The 25,976-nt window shown below is 40.4% G+C and overlaps 1 protein-coding gene across 7 annotated transcripts in view; it reads left to right on the top strand.

Moving 5' to 3' along the window:
- Positions 1-25,976, top strand: part of PPP6R3 (protein phosphatase 6 regulatory subunit 3) — a 106,876-nt gene that overhangs the window by 5,316 nt on the left and 75,584 nt on the right. For 4 of the 7 annotated variants that reach the window (XM_059722527.1, XM_059722525.1, XM_014604221.3 and 1 more), the window contains one exon: positions 25,327-25,559. In XM_059722527.1, coding sequence (XP_059578510.1) covers positions 25,333-25,559 — 227 coding nt within the window. In that variant the 5' untranslated portion in view covers positions 25,327-25,332. Of the gene's footprint in view, positions 1-15,387; positions 15,544-22,894; positions 23,023-25,326; positions 25,560-25,976 lie in introns of all 7 variants that reach the window. The other 3 variants (XM_059722524.1, XM_059722523.1, XM_059722526.1) reach the window with 2 other exon arrangements.

Raw genomic sequence — 25,976 nt, 5'->3', positions numbered from 1 at the left:
TTCTTTCCCTACATTAATTCCATTTTGAGATATTGGTTCCTTTATATATTCAGAGGAATCGAAACTTGTGGAAGAGGGGATATTTTTTATTAAACCAACTAGATATTTACAAATGCACTATTTTATTTATTTGCAAGCTTTCAGGCGCACACAACCTTCATCAGGCATAGGAAAGAGCAGAGATTGTAAAAGTTCTCCTAGGTAGAAATGAAAATCCATATTTCAAAGGAGAGCTGAAGGTGTGGTAGTCTCCTGTTTGGAATAGTTCATTTTGTCCAGGTTAGGCATAAAGATTGAAAGTCTTTTTACCTCAAAATTATCTGGTGGCAAGCAGGATGTAGAAGTATATTTCCTTCAGGTTGTGATGTTTCATGTGTCATAAAAGTAGAAAGCTCTTTTGGGCAGGAATTTCTTTTGCGGTGAGGTATCTGTGTGCATCTGTGCTCTGAGATGCAAATTCCCTCCAACAATGGCAGGAGCCTGGTGTTAGCATTTCTGGTGGTAAAATGCTTCCTTCTTGTAAAATTATGAACTTTTCATTTAAAAAAAAAAATATTCAGAGGAGCCTTTACATCCGTTCTTCATAGTTCTTGTACAGCATTTTGCGTGCTGCCCACTTCTGATCTTTTTCATGTTGCTTCCACAGCCATAGGCAGCAATTAATTGGAATAACTACATTTCAGAGGTATGGTGTAACGTTCCTGTACATGGAACTTGACTTCCTGAAGAGGTTTTTTGTGTAAGTTTCATCCTTCTCCAAATTTGGAATGAATCGAGAGATACTTTGGAACTCTGCCACTGGCACTGAGGCATCAATTGGGACATACCTTTACCTTTAAGTTTCAATGTCTTCTAAAGAATCCTTATTAAACTTAGATTAAAATGTTGCTGCTTATTCGTATTCAAAACAAAGGGCTCCACCTCCCCCCACCCCCTTTAAATGCATATATTGTACCTTTTTAGAGTTGTTGGAGTACTCCTATCTTCCCATAACAAAGAGCAGAGAGAGGTGGTTAGCTGTGCTGATCTGAATTCAGGCAGAAAGCAGGGCAGGGTGGCACTCTGACCAACTGGTTCAGAGAAGCATAAATTTTCTTAGGTGACAGCCTGCTTTCTGAGATTGTAGGCTGTTGTCTAAGAAAGGTCACGTGTCTCTGAACCACTTGGTCTCTAATATGCTATCTTGCACTTCCGTATTTCCATACCAAAGTGTGACATGTTGCTTATTAAGACTTTATAGCAGGGAAAATACAGGACCTTTGCCCCCAGGTAAAAAATGGGTGCTACCTATCTAAAGATACAGTGACCTAACTGACCGAGAAATCAAAAGCATGTTCATTATTTTTACAGCAAATATCTTTTGCTGCAACTCTTACAGTTTAGCAGATATGGTTTAAACCATTATTTTCTGAATACAGTGAAATTGGATTAATTAGTCTCTGAGAATCCATCACTATGGTCTTTATTAGTCAGTGCACTGAATCTCCATTGATGGGTCCACAAAACACTTTGGTTGATTCATAATCTGGTAACGGCGAATTAGTCATTTTCAAATATGTACACATTTAATCAAAATGAAATTGACTCCTGATAACTAGTCCGCTTAAAAGGACCTGACCTGTGTTGTTTAGGGCACTTGCCAAACTGGCTGATACTCATGAAGCATTGAATACTCTGCAGTGATTTGTGGCTGAACAAGACGGAGACAAGCCTTCTGTTCCTTTTGTAGAATTATCTTTTTGATGATGAATGCATCTTAAAGTATACAGCAAAAGGCTTTGATATAACTTACTCCCTTTCAATCCATGTCATTCCTGTATAGTAAGGACTCTGAACTTTTGTAATAAGAACATGTACATTATACATTTATCTGTATAAACACACAATTATATAGCTGGTCAGTGTATAGTTTTCACTCAGGATTTTTAAATTTTTTGTCATTGTTATAAATGCCTCAAATACATTTTTACTATATACTTTGTATCCTGTATCAAGGCATCTCATAAAAAGTTGAAAATGGTAAGCTACTGCTAGTTGGTCACTGGTGGCTAATCAGCATTACTAATCCCCTTGGGATGATCAGTTGACCATATTTCACTCTATACAGATGTTGAGTACACTCAAGTTGGAGGGAGGCTTGTGGCTATTATAGGAATTCTTAATGGCTTGTTTGTCTAAAGATAAACCAGTATTGCCTTAAATATGCTGGTAGTCTTTATTGGCTTGTTTTCCCATAAGGCAAGGGAATAAGTCGTACCAGCACAAAGATCTAGTGCTAAAGTGCAGGCCTAAACAATGTAGTTCTGTCTGGAGTTTAACAGTAAGGAAATTGTATGGACCTCGTCTTGGTGAAATAGCAGTCTTTCTGTTGTTGCTTTGTTTCACTGTTGCTGGTAAAATCAGGTTAAGTTCTGGCAACAGACACCCACAACCACCGTCATGCTGTTAGGTGTATAAGTATACTGTGCTTCTGGCAACTTCATGTGGTTCCAGACAACAGCTGTGTTGTCAGAGTACAAAGCACCTTTTGGGAAGGTACTGCCTACTGCAGAGAGTGCTGATAGGGGGCATGGGAATGTTTCCATGCAGCTCTGCCAGGTGGTAGCAGAAGCCTTCTTTTCTCTCAGAAGGGGGTTATTTCTGCCGTAAAAGAGTTTGAGTGTAGGTGCACTTAATTCTACTGGTGAAATGAATGCAGACTAGAGCCTAAACTCTCTCTTAAAAGTGTTTTCTAGTGTTCTCACTTCTGCTCTGCACTAAATTTTAATTGCTGAGTTGGAATCTTAACAGTGGTTTTGGAGCACTGCAGTTAACTCATTATTTCTCTCATTGATGGCTTGACAAACTTTCTAGATGCTCTCAAAAGCAGACATCTTGTGAAAATGGTAGGTATTAAATAGAGTGAATTTGACATGTGGTAAAAGTTGTCAGAGTTCAGTAATTTTCTTCCACAGAGTTTTCTATGGAGAATAGGAATATCAGGTACATAGCAGAATAAAGCTTGAATGTGTTTAGAGGCATGGTCTTTGCACAGCTGGTGGTGCCAGGGAAAACCTTTAAAACAGGGGTCAGCACCCTTTCAGGAACAGAGGGCCAAATTAACAGAAATTGGTTTGAAGACAGTGTACTCTTTAGGTCCCAGCTGTTGACTTTGCAGACTGGGTCTGGCCCCTTGGCTGTAGCAACAGATTGAATTTTCAGTGACTCTCCTACTTTCTGTGAGTAAAAGCAGCAGAAGTTATGGTCATCTGATCATAGGAAGTCTTATTCTACTCAGTTTATACCTGCTGCTGGCTGTAAAAAGCAATAGTATGATGGTCTTTCACTGTGGGGTTTTTTTATACTGTCCCACATGCAGTGAAGATTTTGTCAGCTGTGGTTCCGAGGGGCTCATATAGGTAACAATAAAAGATGTCTAAAATTAAATACTGGTGGACAAGATGTGTTTCATTCTAATGAAAACTAGAGCATGTCAAATTTGACAAGAAAATAGTATGTCTAAGTTTCTTGTATAAAACTAAACTGTGCTTTTGTGATGCTCATCTGTCATCATAACTAATAGGAAGCGAGGGGGGAATCATCAGGAAAACAGAAGCCAAAACAGAATAAAAATGTAGTAACTGATGAGGGGTGCTGTAAAGTACTATTCCTCTTTCTTTCCCGTTTGTAATTAATATGGTCATACACATGCATGGCGATGCTGAACTGTAGTAGTTGTTTCATTGAACTGTAGTAGTTTTGCTGTAGAGTCTCGGTCAGCTAACTAAAACTTCACAGCTCCCCTTGGCATTCTGGGTAGAGTCCTTTCTGTCTCCCTCTCTGGTTATTATCAGATTGCCCTCTTCACTTCAGGCAACTTGGTCTGGCATTGGAGTGTAGAAAGCTTGGCTTTGTTTGTGTAACATCAGGCTTATTTTCTTAATGTATTCGTTTTCCATATTGTCATCTCTCATTAGAGATTTGGTGTAGATTTTTTTCAGAATAAACTTCCTCTCTTCTCATGCAGACTGTTTTGTCACTTAAAACCTACTGAAGGTAATTAAAACTAAAATAAGTGGGGAATTCTCATCTCTGCTTTCCTTTTGAGTCTCTTGTTAGCTTTACCTTTTGGTAGTTTCTTGGCAGACCTTGACAGCTAGGAGCTCACTAGTTCAGACTTTCATTTCTTAAAACATTAAGATAAATTCCATATTCTCCCAGAGGAGGCGCATCTCTCACTTTGAGCAAAGACTAAATCAAGGTATTGACATTTTCAACTGCTTCAAAACCAACTAATAGCATTATTTCTTCCTCAGGGAAGAAATGAGTGGATCCTCCTGATGTTTCTGGGGCCTTATCTAAATGCAAATTGTATTAATGTAATTATTTGTAAGGGCTCTGTTGGCTTTGGGATGATGAAGAGCAACAACAATTAACTGGATTTACCTGAGATTGTTCGGTTTGTTTGCTTGTTTGTTCTTTGACTAACAAGGTCCTTGCAACCATTGGAAAAACATACCAAAATTGCCAGCTAATCTAGGAGGAGCTGTAGAAGCTATAGCAATGGTTCTTGACCTTTAGATACAAGGCACCCCTCAGAAAATGTCAGCTCTTAGCTTTCACTTGTTCCTTGACAACAGAAAAATAATAAAACAACTACTTTGTTTCAAAGAACTCAGTCCACAGTTGATCAGAGTGTTCTTGACTGGATTCCTGTTTGAAATATCTGGGTTTATCTTGTGAATCGTGTAGGTACTTATACCCCTAACAGTGCTAACATTGCGTGGCACCCTTAAAAGGATCTCCTGGGACTCAGGGGTAAGTAAGTAAGCTGATATGTTTGTTGTAATATTGAGGTGATCCCTTAAGAAAGGAAACTTCAAATAGATTTAGATTCATTGTATGCATTTAAAATAGTCTACGTTGTTCAGATTTCATTGCAGTGAATGAACTTTTTCTTAAGATGATTACAGATACCTATTAATTGCTTATTTAATATCACACAATTTTTTTTGTGCTCTTCTTTGACTGTGTGATCATTTTCAATACTCTCACCTAAGGAAAAAAGGAAGAGATAGTTTTTATAGTATCTGAACAGTTAAGGGTTGTTGAGATGACATTGAGACAAATAGCTTTTATGGTTATAGCCTGCTTTCATAGGGCCAAGTCTGAGCTGGGTGGAGTAAAGTATGTGCAGAGTAGACAAGGTTCACTCTAAGGGTGGTTGCTACAGCTCACACATGAATACACGTGGTAGCAGTGTACTTGTGGCAGCATAGGCTTTAGGAGGGACTACTCAAATCTACTTGGGACCCTGCTAGTTTGAAGCTAGCCTAGAAATATCTATACCACCTATATTCATGCTTCCTAGAATGTATTATAAATATAACCTGAATCATAGGAGTCTGTGGGCTTAAGACGTAACCAAACTCTGAGGACATGTAGAGGATATTTATTTCTCTTTGCAGTGAAACAAAGGCTAGATAAAAACCAAAATTATATACATATTTTGTCTCAACTGTCCTTCCTTTTTACTTCTTTGTTTCAGCTGCATATCATAAGACTTAAGCTGTAGGCCAGTATCACTGGTCATAGGTTCCAAGGGGAGGAGTGCAGCTACGTGAACCCCCGGTTTGGCTTGTAAGGTGACAAATGGTTGTGGCAGTGTGCTGTGACCTTGGTATAGGAAAAGAAGTGCAAGAGTTCATGTCGGAGGTAGAACCAGTATTGAAATGGGTGATATTTGGGTTTGCTGGAGAAACTTCTGAATACAAAGGGAAATATGCTGATTTCCATCCTCTCTTCCCCCCCCCCCCCCCCCCCCCAAACTATAGGTGTGGGGGATTGCTGAAGATACTTACTCTTTGACAATTTACAACTCTAAGTTTAGATGGTAGCAAAAACAAAGCAAAATGTTAAATGGTGATTTAGAAATCCCTTTGTGCTTCACTTAACTTCAAGTGTTAGGGTAACATCATTTTGCTAGTTTTTTAAATCAGCCTTCTAGGCAAGACAGATGTTTTGTAAAGGAAGGTGGACAGAAGTCATCTGCCCCCCATCCCTCCAGGAAAAAAAACCCATTCAGGCTGTCCTTATAGAAAAAAACAAGGACTAAGGCTGGTTCTTCTCTTGTAAGGCTTCCAATAAGCATGAATACTTCAGAAACAGGTATTTCTAAGCAACTCTGTGTAGACAAGCCCTATGATTTTTGTGGTTTTTGCAGTGTATTGATTGAGAAGCTTGCGTAAGTTCAGGGAAACTGGTCTTTTGTCCTCCCTGTCTGTCTGAGTCCCATCCCCTCCTTCCCTTCCCCCCCCCCCCCCCCCCCCCCCCCCAAAGCCTTGAACATGCATAGGTCCTGTTCAGTTCAATTTGGATTTGAGTATTTAAAGCTAGGATGCGATGGAGAGCTAAAATGAGACTTGAGGTCTGGGGTCAATACCTAGGTCGGCTACCAGTACCTTATGTGAATTAATTTGCTGCTCCAGTTCTTGAATGGAATAATTGCTCAGTTCTTTTGCAGCTGCTGTAGTGACAGCAGGGAGCTATTGATAAGGATTCAGAGCAAAGAATGACTGATGGAGCCCTGTGGTCTGGTTTCTCTCTACTGTTTGTGGAATTTTCTCCCTTCTGTTTAGCCCTTCGTGATTCAGGACTAGTCCCTGCCCGTGCTGTTGGCCCTTTTTTGTGTCTGTGTATACAAGTGTGTTGTAGATTTCCCCCTGAATGTCCACATTCGGAGCCATACATCTTGAATCCTTGCAGTGGAAGTCAGTCTTTCTTGCCGGTGGGATCAAAAGAAAACCAGGCAGCAGGTGCTTTTGTTGCAAAGATGGTTAAAGGGATTCTTGGATGTCCTTCTCTTTCCTCTCCTCACTAGGACATTTCAGGAGAGAGGTAATGCTGGGAGCTCCATTCTGGCCAAAAAAAAATTGGTTTTGAGTATCTTCACATGGTGAATGAATGTTACATCTGTTTCCCACTCAGAAGGCATTTAATATTTCAGTGGTTGGTCATGCGCCAAACATACTCTGAAACTAGCTGCATGTTTCTTAAATTGAACCTCTTCAGTCAAAGAGGTTACACAGAAGGGGTGACATCCATGCTACTAGTTTCTAGAGAGAATGTTAACATGGTATATTTAAGGATCTGGTTGAATCTGGATCATCAGTATCAGTACAAGGATTTTATCCTTGCCTCTGTATTAGTACTACAACTGGTCAAGTTGGTTCAAGAATAAATCTGGCTAAACCTGGCAGTTGAGGCCCTCAAGGATCAAATTGTTTCCCTAGCACTGTTAGTGCAACAGGAAAGTAATGAAGGCAATTGGGACTCGTAGTAGAGATGATATCTTTTATTAGACCAACAAGATTTTTGAAAAAAAATGTATTTAATTGCAAGCTTTCAGGCACAAAAACTCTTCATAAGGCATTGGAGAAAAGATTGTAAAAGTTCTTCTGGGTAGACAGGAAAGTAATGGCTTTCATCTGAGATGTCCTGCAGGTATTTGAGAGCAGCATTTTTTTTTATAGTCCCCTTGAAATGAATAGGGTTCTCTTAAAAGGTTTCATCTTCTTCATTACACCACCTTCATTTGAATTGTTCATGAGGGTTGCAATATTTTATTAACAGAAAAATAATTTTAGTTGTTAAAAGTATCGTAGTTTACAGTATGCTTTACTTGGTATCTCTTTTCCTGGAACTTCAGTGCTGCTCAGTCCACAAAGTAAAATGCTACTAGGAATTGACCCTGTCTTCATACCAAAGATTTTTCTGTAGATGTGATAGCAGGAACAGTTCCCTGTTCTCTGTCCTTATGCCCAAATGTGATACACCCCAAAGGGCCTGGCATACTTTGGACATCTGCGGAGTTCTAAGTATGTATTTGTTTCACTGATCAGTTCAGAATCACAAATGCTTTCTTTGTTCTCTTTCTGGTGCCAAAGGGACAGAAAGGTTTAGAATCTTTCACTTCACTTTTCTAGGTGGTAGAAAGACCTCAGAAGTATACCAGTGAAAAAAATGGTAACCCTTCCAGGATCAGGGATTATACCCTCCTCTGTGGGCAGAAGGATCATATGCATCATGCAAGGAAATTTGTAAAACAGTATCACATTTGTAAAACAGTACTACATTTACTCAATTCCAAGACAAGGTCGTGTGTGTCCCCCCCCCCCCCCCCCCCCATTTAAGGCTGGGGAGGGGAGCTTATCTTGGAATTGAGTATAAGGCGTGGGGGGGCGGGCGGATGATGACGGGCAGCTATTGTGGCGCTGAGTTACAGTTACTGTGTGCTCTCCCCCCACCTCACTTCTGCCTGCCCTTGCTCCAGTAGCCAGCTGCATCCTCATTCTAGCCTGGGACATGGAGCACAGCTCCAGCCCAGCCAGATTAGCAGCAGGGAGCTGCTGGTGCTGCTACTGGGTCAGGCTGGGGGTCCTGCTTCATGTTGCAGGCTGGAGTGGGGATAGAGCTTGCTGTTGAGGACCAAGGGTGAGGGTGGCTGGGGGAGGAGGCAGAAGCTGTGGGGGGAAGGGGATCAGGGTCATAGGTGGGGGGGGTAGACAAAAGGGGGACACAGCAGCAGGGCAAATGGGGGGGCTGGGCAACAGGTGGCAAGCTTGACACCTTCCACTATCTGCCCCACCCCACCCTGCTTCTCTTACAGCCTGTACCCCTGCCACTGTTTTCCCTGCTTTAGCAGTGGGATGGAGGGGGAAGGCAGTAATTTAAGATGAATCTCCAATAATTAGATTCTACACATGGAAAAATTTTATAATTTTAAAAATAATTTTCCATGTATAGAATCTAATTTATTAGGAGGTCATTTGAAATTCAGGGTCATCTTGGATTCAGGTAAATATAGTACTTTGGTTTAATACTTTTAGCATTGGAAGTTCTATACATAGACACCTAGTGATTATCATCTACTACCCTCTATACATGGGGGCTTCTCTTGCACTAGTAGCCTAGAAACTATTAGGAAAAGTTCACTTTGTCTTTTGCATGTGTATGTAACTCTACTTGTGTTCCCCTTACCCTGTTCTGTAGGAAAGCTTACCTGTGCTTTTCCTGGAAAGAAAAGGACAGAGTCTCAATGGACCGGGTAAATGGAGAAAGATGGATATAACTAATATAATTTGTCTTATTATTTAGTTTTCTTTGCTGTTATCAAGATGTTTTTAGGCTATGGAAATGTCTAAGCACGTGGTTTTTGGGAGGTGAAGCCATCAGATTTACTCTGTTTTCATCAGTGCACTGAGTAGAGAGCCACTGTTGACTGAGCTGCTCTCAAGTAGGAAAACTTTCAGATCAAGTGGCTTATTTTCAGATTAACATGGAAAGTGGCATGCTGGTTCCAGCCAGTTCTAAAAAGCACTACCACTTCAAATAAAAATGAAGTTGGCTGCAGTCTGTTTAGTCCTATGCAAACTAACCTGTCCTTGCAATCGTCCTGTCGTGAGAAGAGTGTCCTGTGACTATCTGACTAGTACTTCTATTTCAATAAAATATATATTGTGAGATGCTGCTACTTAATTTTAACTACTTGAGATCTTGCATTACCTTTTCAAACCTAGAACTCTTGGAAGTTGTCTCACTTCTAAAGACCCTTTTTGTTCTGATTTACTTTTTATCATGAATGATATTGAATACAACTTGACGTTAGCTAAGTTACAAAGAGATATAGGATCCCACAGTATCAAAAGCATATCAACATTTGATATACTGATCAAAAGCATAGTTCTGCCACAGTTCTAGAAATATAGAACTGTTGTCTTGGATAGAGGTTGTTAAAGACCTCATAGATTTTGTCTACACTTCAGAATTCAGTCGTAAGCCTAATTAAGACCACAACCGATCTTAATCCTAATAAACTTTCAAGTGTATTAGTTGTTTACATGCTGAACTATTCAAGAACAAACCTTTAATGTTCCATGCTGTTCTTTTAAACCGTTGCTGATTTGTGTGTTAAGTCCATCTACAAAGGAAAAAGATGGTTGAGCTAAGAGTTCCAATCACTGGCTGAGCTTGCAGCCAGCACTACAGCTTATGGTATTTTCTTCCTGACAGCTAGGAGCTCCAAGCACTGGTGTGCCTCCTATCTCCTGTAGTAGGGAGAACCTTCAGTTGATAGGCTAAGACTACCAGTTCAAGGGGAGCACAGGATCATGATCCTAAGCTTCCCCTGCACCAATCTTCTGCATTAGTTTTCCCCATTTGGGGGATCTCATTGGCCACTGATAGTCATTAAAAAGAAAGCATGATGGGATGTGATGCACGATCCTGCAGTTGAGCCTTCTGCCATGCACATGGGGTATGGCAGGAAGTGCTACTTGTTTGGATCATGCGTCAGGTCCCATGATGCCTTCTTTTAATGACTATCAGTGGTCAAAATGAAATCCCCCAAATGGGGAAAACTGGTCTGCTCAATTTGAGGGAAATGTAGATAGCTTCTGTATTTACTCAAATAGAAGATGACCCTGATTATAAGTTGACCCCCAAGTAATTATCTTCCATATATGGAAAATTCATAAATTTGTTATAATTTTCTAGGTATAAAATCTAATTATTGCATGTTTGCCTTGAATTTGTCTCCCTCCCACTTCTACATCAGGGAAAACAAATGTGGGGAGTCAGGTCTCCCTTTACTTTCTGCTTCCCCCCAACTTTTTCCCCTGGCAGCCTCTTCCCCCTCTCTTTACTGTCAGACCTCCATCTCTGAGCACATGGAAGTGAGGAGCACATTTAAAAACAGTAACCTTGAAACTAAACATGGCTAGAGCAGTACCCATGTATTTAGTTTATCCAGAATTGATGCATGTTTTTTTGAAACAGCTGCAAAACACACTTGTGAGCAGCACTTTGACACCTACTTGTATATAGTACAAGCTATGCATGATATTAATCCAAAGCCAAAGGCTTGTGATTTTACCACATAGTTCATTGGTCTGGGTCCCACTAGAGTCTAAAGTGTTTCAAGCCATGGTGACCCATACAACTGAATACTAGTGTGTATTTGTTTTCCCCCTTTCCTCTTCCCCATTCAGCATCCACGTGTTCTTGTCACTAGTCCTGGGATGCTCCAAAAGTTTATATGCAGATGACAGGGCAGCCTGGTTCAGCTTCACCTCATGGAGAGATGGGCCACATTAATCATATGCATCTGGCTAAGAGAGTGGCTGACAGAGGGATTCTGGGTGAATTGTATGTAATGCCATGACTCACCATGATTGGTAAAAGTTGTCAGTGAGGGGACCACACTTGATGGGCTCTACCTTATATTTTATTCAGATGGGCTATTGCTTATCTATTCCTGTGGTAAATTTCCATCAGCATGTTTGCCTGGTGTGGGCTATATGTTTCATAGTCCAGCTCAGTGTTGGCTGCATTTATTCAACTTGTAGATAGTTTCCATTGCTGAGCACATGAAGCTTTTGGCAGCAGTTTAATGATAAGCAATGTATTTAGTGAGATTTCCTTGTATGAAATTATAAGATAAGGAGCTCTCTTCCCCATGCCAGTTAGGAGGGGAGAACCTTGTCTTGTATTCAAGTAAATACGGTATGTAAATGTCTGCTCTGTCTTGCTGTTTTAAATTGCTTTTTTATGATATAGTTATCAAAGTTTGTTGTAATGCAACTGAAGAACTGAATATCATATTCTAAAACAATCTAGACCACTAGATTGGAAGATTGGGCTGAATGGTGTATTACAGGAACTCTGCATCTGAGTGACTTCCCCCCCCCCCAATTTTATTTTGATTTGTTGCAAAATAATTACTGTTCTGTTTAGGCTATTAATAAATTGGAAACAAAAGGAAAAAAACATGGTAGAGTACAGTAGACAACTCCCCCCCCTTTTTTTTTTTAATGTTGGTGGCCTTCCTTTTGTACCTTCCTTGTTATCTGTTTTTCATACAACTTGTGTCTACTATCCCCTTCTCCCTAGTAATCCTAGTTTCCTTTGCTTGCTTAAGAATATGATGATCTTTGCTTGTACAAGGCAACAACAAAAAAAGTTGTTAATGTTTTGGGGATCAAATAGATTCCCTTTAGTTCACCTTTGTTTTTCTAATATAACATTCTTCACTTCTGCTGTAATGCAGATAGGAAGAGTATGACAGTGTAGAACACTTTTATTTCTAGGCTTTAAACTCTTGCCTCCCAAAATAACATAAGTAATAGTTCATATTCAGACTAAATACCTTTCTTCAGGCAAGTGGTTTTTGTTTTGTTTTTGCATCTCCAAGCCTGTGTTCAGTTCCTCTTATACCTCACTTCAGAGAACAAAATAGTTTTGATTTTGTGTATCTATAGATAGGTAGCTTAAGTTGAGTCTGCTTTTAGCATGACCCAAACATGATTTGATTTTTAGGCCTTCTCTGTGCCATATCCTTTACATGAGGCAAGGTGCTCTGGTGGATGTCATAGTTTTAATTATATGTACATAGTAGTGGTATTCGGTTAAACGTTTGCTTGGGTTCCAAAAGCGAATACCGAACTTAGGTACTTTTATCTTGTTGTTCTGTTATTTCTTTCTTTTCTTTTCTTTTTTTTTTTTATTGGTGGTCATTTTATTCAAAGAGACCTGACAAATGTATTTGACATGTAGAGCAAAGAATCCAAAGATTAAAAACAGTTGACATTTAAAAACATTACTGCCAAGATTTGACATCCTTCTGTTTTAAATTATATTGATTACTGTAGTAGACTTAAGGAGACCATGTTAGTGTTTTGTCAGAACTGGCCTTAGGGAAAATGGTGCCCTGGGTGAACTTGCATTTTGACATGCCAGTGGTGTTGAGCATGCAGGTTAGTAGGAAGCAGCTGGCTAGCATGGCTCAGGCTCCTCAGAGGTTGCACTTCATCCTCTGCCACTCCCCCACTCCCTACCACCAATGAGGCAGCTGCTGTACACTTCCCAGGCATGGTGGTGGCAAGGGCACTGGGAGCTCCTACCACTCCTCAGGCAGTTGCCAGCCGCAGTGAGCTGGGCTGGGCCAAGTACTGCTGTGCGCACAGTCCCTACCTCCACCTCCTCCATAGCTACCACTGTCACCCCTGCCCCTTCTGCCCTCCTCACTTGCTCTTATTGCCGCTGTTGCTTGCTGCTGGTTCTGGGAGGTGATTTAATTATCGACGGCAGCTGCCTGGTTCCTGCTGGAGGCAGAGGGGCAAGAGGAAGCCCCCTGGATGGAGAGGGAGGGAGGCTCATAGCCCACAGATGTGGGAGGGAGAAGGATGGCCTCCTTCCCTCTGTTTTGTTGCCTCACTGCCTTCTTACCCAGGGGTCCCCAGCTGGCTTGGCAGCAGCCAGGGTGAGGCCACAAGGGCTCCCAGAGAAAAGGGGTGGTACTGTGTGTGTGTGTGTGTGTGTGTGTGTGTGTGTGGTGCTCCTTGACTGGTGCCGTGGGCAGTCACCCACACCTAAGGCCAGTTCTGGTATTTGTGTACTCTGTGAAGCCTGGAGTCTTCATGCTAGACTTATTTTGGGTGAGCAAAATGAAAATGTGGTAGTTCTTAGATCTAAAACTGCTGTGGAGTTTATGAAATTACTTGGTGTTTTGAGCTTGCTTTATATGTTACTGCTAAAACTGAGATGTATGATACTTTGTGCACCTACCAGGAGTTGGCAGCCTGTTGTCTGAAAGCTGGATCTGGGCTAGGAGGAGATTGCATCCAGCCTGTCGAGGCCTTATCAAAGTGCGCACATTCCCTGCCCCTCCCACACATACTGCTGCTTAGCCATATAGTATGGCTCCATGCTCTGTGTTTTAATAAAACACAGCATGCGTTGGATGGCATGAGGGGATTAGTGGCCCATGGCAGTACTTGGGATGGTTGGTTGGCCCTTGTTAGTAAAAGGCTGCCAACCTCTGACCTAGGCTATAGTACTATAGCTAAAGTACAGCTAATTCATGAAGTTCACGGAATGAAACTCTAGGCATTGTATTTTATAGCAAACATTTCAGCTGGAGAAAGATGCTGTTAACCTTTTTAAAGGGGAACAATAAGAATTTTAAAAGGTTTCATATTGAAGGTTATAAAAAATACTTTGTGTTTGGATATCAAGATGATAATCGGAATCGACGGTGTTTTTGCTACTGGTGTTTGTTACTTAAGTTCTCACTTCAACAAATGGTGTAACAGTGGTTCAGTTTTTTCAACTGATAGGTCTTTTTTATGTGTTAGTTCGTGACATCAGTTTTTACTGATATTAGTTTTGCTCTTTTTGCTTAATCTCCCCTTTTTCACTTGGTGAATTTTCAGCATTTCTTACGTCATAATTACACAACCTTCTTTACTACCATAGGAATAAAGATCTTGTTTGTGATTGGGTCAGGTTTAAACAAAACTCGAAAAAGGGTTGGGGGGGAGGGCTTTATAGATAATTTGTTGTTGTTGTTGTTGTTATTATTTTTCTACATCATAAACAAGCAAAAGTGCACAAGAACACCTCATGTTGTACCCCCTGCAAGTCAACTTTCAGATTCCTTCTGTGTTTGCCAAAATGGTTCACAACTAATCCTAGACAATAATTATATTTACCGTGAAACAATTTGATGGGATAATTTGTCTGCAAATCTGCTTCCCTGAAAATATTTCTCAATTGGATGCTGACATTTTGGTTGAGATTTGCTAGCCTTATTTCTGGCCCTTTTATGCACTGGCATGTGAACATCATTCTGGGATAAACTAGTGGTGCCGCCTTGCTCTCTTGAACATGGCATCATTTGAGTGGCAAAAAAACCTGAGTTTTTGGCATAGATCAGCAACTGACTTAAGCCAGTTTTAGCTGTCTTGCTGAAATAGTTCAAATTGGCTTGCATGCTTGATTCTCTTTCTTAGTTGCCAGTTTGTGGGCACACTATACTTCAGTCATGATGGAGCAAGACCTGTTTTGTTTTTGTTTGTTTGGAGGTTTTTAAACCTAGAAACAAAACAGCAACAAAAAAATCTGTGTTCGTGCTGCTTCCTAGATCTTTGGGTGGTTGTTTGTGGTTTTGTTGTTTTTTTTTTTTTTTATGGCTGAAGCCATGTGAGATCTCAGAAAGGTAGAAAGCTATGGGTAACTTTTTTTTTAAAGTAAAAAGTGGGATCTTAAATTCTTCATTCATGGAGGCAGTTTTATATTGAGTGAAAATATGAAGATTTCACGTATCCTGCACAGAACAAAGAAGATGGCCATTGAATAGGCAGATAAGGCCACAACAACTTTCTTAATGAATCTCACAACATCTGGTAGAATCAGCACCATTTTTTCTACAACTTCTCCCTTTCACCAGCACCTTGTATGCTCCATTCCTTGGGAGCAACACCTTTTAATATTCACATTGCCAATTGTGCTGTTTAATGGAAACCTCTTTAACATTATGAAATGTCTTGTCTTGTTTTTTTTTTCTTGTAGGAAGAAATCTGCTTCATCTTAACCTAATTCAGTCCTGCTAATACTATAGATTGAAAGATTTTGCTGTTGCAAGGATACCCTGTAATGGGCAAGGAGCCACAAAGAATACAAATTGTTTTGTTTTCTTAATTTTTAAAATATTTTTGTGTTTAACAGGTAAGAAACACTGCTATTAAACTTAAATCTGTAGGGATAGCTCTTCCCCTCCCCCTCCCCCCTGCTCCGATAAATCATCCACCTAAACATGGTGGTTCCTTGGTGCTTCAGATCCTGTTTTCATTCTCCTTTTTGTCCCCCCCCCCTCCAGCCCCCCTTTCAAGAGACTTACCTATCTTATTTCTGTAGGTCTCAGCTCTGCCTTCTCACTCTTCTTCCCTTTCTGCAGTTCAGCTTTTTGATGATCATTCCTTCCTTTGCCTTGCATCGTTCTTCCAGTGATTTCTCTCCCTTTTGTAGCTAATTGTATTGCCCATCACCACTGACTTACCACTACTCTTTCACTGTAAAATGCAGCATTATGGTGACTTTAAAATATGACCTTTGGAAAACCAGTAATAAAGAGTTTGGGTTTATACTAGAAAGACGCAGGGCAACTGGGACGCTGGCCTAGGGAACCTTGACATTTAATGCATTCCCAACTTACTTGTTCCCTTTTGTTTTCCAATATAAACATCAGATATTTGTGTTTGAACTGTTAAGTTGGGCGATGTGCTCAGGTGCCTGTGTGCCAAAAATGCTATCTTCTGTTCAGCAGAGCGATAAAAATACTACTGATCTGTAACGTGCTGTTTTGAAAAGTTGTGTTTTCAGTTGAAAACAGAACCTAAGGCCAACCTGTCAAGGTTATTTTATTACTTTCTACTTAAAGTAATTCTTTTTACTGTTGGATCCATCACAGAAAAAATGGCAGAAATTCAGCAGTTGTTGTATTCCATCTTATTGTGTGCAGAAAATATTTCTGAACAAATGTATACGTGGATGGAGGTGCACGTGTGGAAACAATTTTCAGCTGTAAGTTCTTATTCTCGGCATTTGGAAGAAAGTGGTGTTGTCTGCACAGTTACTGTAGATGTTTTTTTGCAGCAACACATTCCAGACTGTGTCTCCTAATGAATTCAAGTTACTTGTATGATTGTGAAGAATGATGATCACTCAAACTAAATGAACCATTTGCTTTGTGGAATATATTGATAACTGTCTTCACTAATAGGTTACATTAAGTGTTGGGGAAAGCCAAAATGTCCTGAATCTAGCTTGTTTGTTAAACCAGATGCTTGGAGTCTCATTTTGTGCCTACTTGCTCCTTCAGTGTAGTTACTAGTGGACAAGCTATCTTCATGTTTTGGCAGGGTAATTGAGTTTGTGTGCTTGCTTGTTTACACTTGGAGTCTTGATTTAATCCAACATTTTAACCAATAGCTGGAGGATGCCATGGTGCAGTATAGGACATGGAGGCATTTGATATTTGTCTCAAAATTGCTATTTTACCTTTAACTGTTGTCTCTAATGATGATGTGCAAACAGGCATGATTATTAGGACTTGAGTTTTTTGGGGGGAACTCATTGCTTTTGTAAGTATACAGACATTACGCAGTTCCGTAAGTAGATTGAAGTCAGTGCGTGTTGGGTATCTTAAGCATTAAGCCTTAATTGGTGTGTGCTTTAACTTAAAACAGTTTTCAACTAGCTAGACTATTAAGTACTACTAAAATAGAAAAATATGCATTTGCCTTTGGAAAGAATACATGTGCTTCCTGAGCATCCTGCTATATACTTCACAGGCATAGCTGACCTGCCTGATGCTAAGTGGGGATTTTTGTTCCACTGGGCTATGGCTGTCTCCTTATTTTAGTGATAGGGCTTTATGAAAGTTGCCTTCTCTGTTTTCTAGGTCAGTTAGAGAATGGCACTGAAAAGGGCTGTTGGTCTTATTTTATTAAAGAACATTTTGAGGGGATGTTTCGCAGAACAGGAATGTTACTGTATTTTACTGAATTCTAAGATGAGGGTTTTTTCCCTATTTAATATGGGGAGGGAGAAGCCCCTCTTAGAATTGTGCATGTGTGTGGTGGTGGGGAGGGCAGGCAGCTGCCTTGACTTGGGCTCCAGCCCCTACCTGGGGTTGGGGCCATAGCTGCAGCTGCTGCCTCTCTCTACTCCCTGTTCCTGATGCCTCTGCATCTCATCTTCCCCTTCTCCCCCCCCCTCCCCCCATCCTTGCTCCACGCCAGCAGTCTCTGTCAATACTGCAGCCTGAGGCACAGAGTAGTGTCCCAGCACAGCCCTGCAGTTGTGGGGCACATTCTGCATGGCTGCTATAGGGCTAGACTGGACTGGGACTATGCTCAGTGCCCCAGGCTTGAACGGGGATGGAGCCTGCTGGTGTGGAACGGAACAGGGGCAGGGGGGAGGTGGGGAGATGAGCAGAGGCTGGAGGGTGAGCAGGCAGGGGGCCAGTACAAATGGGGTAAGCTGCTTGATTTCCCATACCACCTGCATCCCCACTGCCTCCCCCCTGGCAGCAGTGGGAGGGGTGAAATTAAAGATGACCCTCCAATAATTAGGTTTTATACATGGAAAACTAGACTACATTTTATAAATCTTCTCTATATAGAATTGAATTGTTGGGGGTGTGGCGTCTTAAATTCAGGGTCATCTCAAGAATCAAGAAAATGCATAATAAAAATCATGACTCTTGGGAGGAACCAAGTCAGAAACTGGGATTTCAGCTTAATTGACAAAATTGCCAAAGTTAATGAGAGCTTCACAGTGTAGAAATCTAAAGTGCATTTCTCCTAATGAAGGAACGTGAAGAGACTGAATGTGGTGCATTTTCTTGATGTATCCAGAGGTTGAACACTGCAAGTACACTGACGCTTAAATACGTATTTAACCACTAATGCAAATGAAATTCTTAGAAATTAAACTCACACGAACTTCAGATGAAACTCTTAGAAACTTTCTGGTGCTATTTATTGTGGTTGGCTGGGTTTTTTTTCCATCTCTTTTCCTTTTGGGATAAAATCAATATCCATTGTCTTTCTTATGCTGCTACCTGAAAGGAGAATAGGGCATTATCCATATGCTACAGCAGGGGTGCTCAGTCCCAAGGCTGTGGGCCAGATCCAGCCTGTGGAGTTATATAATCCAGCCTGCAGTTCCCAAATTTGGTGGCAGCATTAATTGCCACTCCCCCTTTTCCCAAATTTTTGGACTCATGGGGAGCCTGCAGACTGAATAGCATGACTGTGCATTAGAATCAGGTGACATGAGGTAGGATTTGGGCAGTGTGCCACTCATCTTGCCTGCAGGGCCAAAAGATAGAGCACCACTATGCTACAAAGCCCTGGAAACCGGTGTCCATTGCAAGTCCAATAGATTGTCTCCTGCAACCATTCTGTCAGTTATATTGTCTACAAGTAGTACTTTAACCAAAGAAAGATCTGGAATAATGAGGGATAGCTGTAGAACATACTCCCTGGCTGTCGTCGTTAGTTCGCTTCAGTAATTGTTGTTTATACTTAGCTTTCAAATTACATCAGTTAAATGTTTGATTATGTTTGCCTTTGAAAACTGTCTGTGCAAGCTAATATCAAAATATCTACTTAATCTGCATTTATAAAACACTTAACTACTATAGCGTCTAATCATTCTTCCATGGATTTAAAAAATAAGACACCCTAGCATTAGTAACATGTTTGTGTTGAATCTTGTAATGCCATACTATTGGGCTGATGAAGGGACAATATTGAACACTTCAGTTAAAAAAAAAAAAAAAAAATCATATGGGTTGTCATCACCTAGATTTTGTGCTCAACATTAAGCACTACATGATGTACAAAGTAACTCCTTTTTTAAGTGGGAGATGGGTTGGGGGGAACTCTTTATAATAGGAAGTGGTTTGTAACCTTAACTTGGGGAAATATTGCTGCTACTTGGATATTTTGCAACTCTTCAGGAGTGCCTATTGGAACCTCTGTCCTCTAGTCTTTCTTCAGCAGTAAAAAGGGAGTTTTCTTCTGACCTTCCATTAAACTTCTTTGGACAGCTAATGTCTTTGTTATGATAGAAGTCATGCTTTTCTTTACTGGTTGCCTGAATGAGGAAAAGGTATATTGCTACTGCCAGCCAGAAGAAGTAACTTTTAGTTTGCTATAGGATCTGTTGCATTGGTTGCTTCATTTGACTAACTGCTTGTGCATTGTTCCATGTATGTCTCTAAACTATAGAGGAAGAATCCTGTGATTATAGTTCAAGAAGTAATAGTATTTAAAAGGTTTCCATAAGCAAGATGGAGAAAAATAATTCTTTCTTTTGAGGGACAAGAGGCAGCAGGTTTACACTATAGGAAGGAAGATTTTAAGTTTTAGGAAAAAGTTCATAGCCAAGAACAGTGGGACAAGTGGCTTACTGGAGGCATATAATCTAGGGGTGCATCAGTAAAGATTTTTGGGGCCAAAATTGATGGCCGATTTATTGACCAGCCATATCGGCTAATGACGATATGCAGCCTGGCAGCTTGGGAGAGCAGTCCAGCTGGTAAGTCTGTTGGGCATCATGGGAGAGTAGATTGAGGCCCCCATAGTGAGGAATCTGTGCACAGGGTGAAAGCAGGCTGCCCACTGTGCACTTGGGACTGGAGACTGCGTTGGACTCTTCCTGGCAGGGGCTGAACCGGAGTTCTGCTTGGGGCTGCTGGTAGCAGTGCTGGGAGGGAGGACTACGAGGGTGCCATGGCAAATTTTTGGTGTTTAACACCGCCCAGCCCCTCCTCCCAGTGCCACCACCGCCCAGCCCCCTCCTTCCCCTCCTCCCCCAACATCCCGGAAGAGCCCAGTGCAGCCCCTGGTCCTGAGTATGTAGCGAGCAGCCCACCCTTGCCTCATACACAGATCCCTCACTATGCATCTGTGCACCTTTACCATATAGTTCATTGGGCTGTGCCCCACCAGGGTCAATCACATTTCAAGTTGTGGTGACCATACAGCTCAGCATTGCTCAGTATGTATGTTTACTCCACCTTTCCCACATTTGAACAACAGCGGTGTAAATTTTTTTTGCAGCAACACAGACATTCCAGACTGTGTCTGCTGATGAATTTAAGTTACCTGTATGACTGTGAAGAATGATGATCACTCAAACTAAACGAACCATTTGCTTTGTGGAATATATTGATAACTGTCTTCACTAATAGGTTACATTAGGTGTTGGGGAAAGCCAAAATGTCCTGAATCTAGCTTGTTTGTTAAAGCAGAAGCTTGGAGTCTCATTTTGTGCCTATTTGGTCCTTCAGTATAGTTATTAGTGAACTAGCTATCTTCATGTTTTGGCAGGGTAATTGAGTTTCTTTCTTTGCTTGTTTACACTTGGAGTCTTGATTTTAGTCCAACCATCTTAACCCCCCCCCCCCTCTCCGTATCCATGTCTTAATTAGCACTCCCACTCATGACTGGAACTGGGTACTCTTATCCCAAGTCCTGGGATCCTCCAAAAAATTATATGCAGATGAGACAGGGCACCCAGGTCTAGCTTCCTGTCATTGAGGATGGCACCACATTAATTGTATGTGACAAGTTGAGAGAGGGGGCAACAGAAATTCTGGATGAACTGTTTGGGGCCCTGTTTGGTGATGTTTATCAGAGATTTAAGGTTGGTGAAGAAGCAGGAATCATTAGGCATAGGAGAGAAAAGCATAGCTCAGTTATGGGAGTGAAGAGGAAGTGGAAATGTATTCAGTATAGTGGCTCACCATGACTTGAAAGACTCAGCATTTAGGGGGACTGAGCACAGTGGGCACTACTGTGTATCTTACTTGGGTGGTCTGCACTAATCTATCCTTGTGGTGGGTTCCTATCAGCATGCTTGCCCAGTGTGTGACATATGTTTTCTGTAGTCATGCTCTGGCTGCGTTTAATCAACTTCATAGGTGGTTTCCACTGCCAAACACATGCTGCTTTTGGCAGCAGTTTAACAGTAGTCACTGTATTTGGTGAGTTTTCCCTTTGCGATTATAGGACGAGGGCCTTCCCCCCCCCCCATGCTGATGGTGCGGGAGAGACCTTGTCTTATGTTCTGGTAAACATGGTACATGCCAAGTGTTGTTCTTGGGATGGGGGTTGTTGATAAAAGCTTATGTGATATTCTGTTTCAAAACTTCCTTTTGAAAGCAATAAAATTTAATTTATAAAGTTTTAGTATGTTTGTGTCAATAAAAAAAATACACCTAGAAGCTTTAGACCAGCCAAGCTGTGGGTCGCAACCCCAAATGGGATTGCAACATCACCAGGTGGGGGTTGTGGGTTGGAAGTGAGGGGCCCTGCTGAGGAAAAGTTTGGGAAGCACTGTTTTAGATACCTTGCAAAAGTTTTGTCATTTTTGGCTTATATGGTCAATATATTCCAGAATTTCAGAACAAGCTCTACTTTTCAGTGAATCTAAGAAATAAACATTTACAAGTAAGCATTTGTTTTCATGGAGACTCAATTCTGTATAGAGTTTTGAAGGTCAAGTTAATTTACCTTTTAACAAGCAAAGTCTGAAACTGGGGTGACTTTTTAATAACCTGGAGCTCAGTGGCTGATTTTCTTCGAACTGTGGGAACTGCTTCTTTTTTCTCAGATTATATTGGGAAATTTACAAGCCAGACTGGTTTCTTCTGAGCCAGTATTAGAAGTGAAGCTACTTGCAAAATCTTCTCTGCAGTTATTTTCGTCTCAGTTGCATTTCATTCCAATTAATTGGAGTTCTGACCCATCATTTTGCACTAATTTTGGTTTGAGATCCTTTTCATTTTAAGTTGTTAAAAGGGGTTCTGTAATGTCTAGTTATTTAGTGTGACAAAGGAGAGGCCTGTTGGACATTTAGCATGTGAATAATCTTAAGAAAATAAAAATAATGAAATGGTGTAGGAGATAGTTGTGCACCTGCACCATTCTGCTAACTTTTTAGTTGTTTTTGCTCTTTCAACAAAACCTTTCCAGTTTTGAGAGGTCTCTAATATGTTTTGGATCAGTTGCTTCTATTTAATGCCTAATTTTGAGCACACTGTATATCTTAGTTTCAAATTTTGCATCTAAGATTAAAAGCAGTACATTACATAGTGCATCTTTTTTCAGGTGTTCATACCAGTGCTGATCCTGACTTTGAGAGCAGATCTTAACTGATTTGGGTTCTGTAGATGATTGTAAATCTAAAGAGCAAACTATAATACATTTTAGATGAGACTTTTTTTTAGAAGAACAAATTGGACCTAAATCTGTTCCTACTGCTAAAGAAGTTACTTTGTATAAAACATGTAATAGTAGTCATTGAAGGGAGGAGGGGGAAGAAAAACAATGAAGTGGACATGTAACATTTATTTTCATATCTTGAAGCTGCTACTTATTTGAAACTGTTGTAGCCCATCTCTAGTAAACAGCCTATCGTAACTTATAAAGTTCTTTTCTTCAGGGTTCCTGGACTTCCCCTTTGGCAGATTTTATGGTGTTTATTTTTCCTTATTCCGAAGGACCTGGGCTCCTGTTGAAAAGTGATGGAATAATGTCTGGTCGGCACCTGCCATGTTGAGGGAGCGTCCCCTAAAACAGCTTGCCTGGGAGACAGTTTGTGAAATAACGCAGTAACATGTTTGCAGTAGTATGCCTTTTTTGTTGCTATTTTCTGTTTGGTTTGGTTTGGTTTTGTTTTTTTTTTTGTTAATTTCTCTTTTGAATGAAATTACTGAAACAGTTTGCAAGGAGGCTTGTGATATGTCTTTTCAAATCACTGCAGAGGGATTTATGTCTGAAACTAGACTTAATAGTTGTTACTTGAAAAGATGCCATTTGCATTAACTGGGGGAAGGGGAACATACTGGTCCTGTCTAGTAAGTTGGAAATAAAACATTTCCTGTTGGCATAGCAATACTCTGTTTCATTTACTCGTGATAAATGGTTGCATCAACAAATAAGCCAATGTTTTTGACACCAGTTCTGTGATTTTAAGTTACTATGTATGAGCTAACACATCTAAGTAAAATCAAATACATGAGCTCTGCTTACTCTGGCAAGCTTACTAATGTTTAATAGGTAGTTAAGATTTGCTCTTTTTGATTCTTAATGTCTCATCAAACTTTCTTTTCGATCTTTGCATGGGATTATCAGACTATCAAAAACACTGGTATCTTAATTTATTTATTTTTGTCTTTCCCCTTGTCAATTTGTCCACGATAACAGTGTTTTTTAAGAAGAAACTATAGGTGTATTTCATAAATTAGAGTTAATTTTGATGTTGAATGCTGTAAGCCTCTATATTGGTTACATATATCAGTATTTGCATTTAAAAATACAAGAAAAAATATAGGCTAAATATTAAAAATGGGCATGGATGTACTCGGGAAACTTCTTGTAGTACAAGTAATTGCTCTTTAAATATATTACATCATCTTATAAGGACTCTTCTTTTACATGATGTCAAAGTGTTCTTGGTGTTTAAGCTCATTTTGAAACGCTGAATTTTGACACTTCACTCAGGTGAACTTGATAGGCATGCTAGATCAAAATTCATACATGCACAATTCACACATGCACAAATTGTATTAGGTTCTCTTATAGACTGTTTCATTTATGAGAGTTCTTTTGTTTGTAGGCTGTATCTTACATGGCTTGAATTTGTTGCTTATAACCTTTTAAAAGTACTTCTGCATACCAAATTACAGCTCACAGACCATCCTCTTTTCTGTTTTAAAATATATGTGGTCATTTATCTTCCCCTGCCAAAAGAGCCAATTTTTTTTTTATCACTAATACACTTCAGTAATTAGAATTTGGTGTGAAAGCCCCAATTTTAAAGGTACCCATTTAAAATGTTAACATTTCACAGTATTCTCTATGTACTGATTGCTGTTTAAATTAGGGCTGCTACATACAGGCTTCCACTTGGCCAGAAAGAAACATTTCTCTTAATTACTTATTACTATATATTTTCAGAATCCCTTTGAGGCCACTTTCTTTCTTCATGTAATATAAGGTCAGCTAACAGAACAGAAGTTGTAGTTCACTGGGGAGAGGGAGCATGCTTGTTTTGATTTATGCAGGATAGATTCATGGAAGCAGGAAGCTGAGTCAATGTAAAGAGGGTTTAGTGCTTACCAAGAGGGCTTAGGGAAAGGGTGCAAGCCTGGAAAGGGTTAAGTTCAGTGTGTGTACAGAAAAGTTGAATTGGTCTGTAGTTCCCCAAAGAGTTCTGTACATATCCTGTATGTGTGTGTGTGTGTGTCCGTGTCCTGAGAATTACCTTGGCCCAAACTGGACAAGTTGCCCCTGCAGGAGAACTGTCTGTGGGCCATTAGTATGGGGACCCTGTACTCAAATTGGCAGGTACAGATATGGGATGGGTTTAGGAGGTACACTTCAATGGTGTACTGCTACAATGGAAGAAGGTACATTTTTCTGGTCTCTGTGTCTTCCCTGTCTTTTCCACCTCCCTCTTCTTCCTCTTTACTCCCCTCCCCCCCAACTCTGACCCTACCAACCCTGGAAGCTTCTTGATAAATTTAGCGCTTATTCGAACCCTGTGGCTTAAGTTAAGCATTTGGAACTAACTAACAACCTGCTCTACATACAAGAGAAATTAAGTGGCAATAAAATTAACTTTTTTTTCTTTCACAGATTAATGTGTCATTTCCTTGTACACTGTTCAAATTTTAGACCTAACTACTCTTTTAGAAGAGTTAAAACATTGGCTTATACAGTTACCACAACTTACCCAAATTAGTATTGTTTATAGCCCTGCTGATTCATTGTAGCCTATGGTAATAGAAGTCTTACCTCCACTTTTAGAAGAGCCCTTATGTTCCTTTATGGTTTTAGAAGCTACAAAATGGACATAACACATTTTTTTTATAAGAACTGTTAATTATTAGTAAATTAATGTTTTGTGTATGCTTTTCTCCTTATCCAGACCAGTATGTTTTGGAAATTTGATCTCCACTCATCATCCCATATAGACACGCTTCTAGAGAGAGAAGATGTAACCCTGAAGGAATTGATGGATGAGGAGGATGTTTTGCAAGAGTGTAAAGCTCAGAATCGCAAACTTATCGAGTTTCTCTTGAAATCGGAATGTTTGGAAGATTTAGTTTCATTTATAATAGAAGAACCACCTCAAGACATGGATGAGAAAATTAGATACAAGTAGGAAAACACTACTTGCCTGAACTGGCTGGGGGAGAGGGTAGAATAAGGAGGGTAGTCCAGTCTGTAGTGACATTACATTATGTCCATCTTCTGTTTTGTAGCTTGTTTGTATTTTCAAGGGGTTTAGAATTAAGTCATATGACTTAAACCAGAGGTGTCAAACTCATCAGAGTGGTATAGCTAGATGAGTGGTATAGAACCAGCAGGATCAGACCAGTGGACCTTCCCCTGCCCTGCCTGGTGGATCCAGCACCTGTGGTACCCATTCCGGCTGGTTTAGGGAAAGGTGCTGTGTCCTGTGGCTGGTCTGGTTCACCTAGTGTGTGGCATGTGGATCAATTAGAGGGAGAGAGGTAGCGCTGGAGGCTGGATGATGGGGTCTCTGCAGGCTGGATCTGGCCTGTGGGCCATATT

The sequence above is a fragment of the Alligator mississippiensis genome, chromosome 2 (assembly GCF_030867095.1).
Source record: "Alligator mississippiensis isolate rAllMis1 chromosome 2, rAllMis1, whole genome shotgun sequence".
Taxonomy (NCBI): Eukaryota; Metazoa; Chordata; order Crocodylia; family Alligatoridae; genus Alligator; species Alligator mississippiensis.
This window is presented reverse-complemented; position numbering and strand designations above follow the sequence as displayed.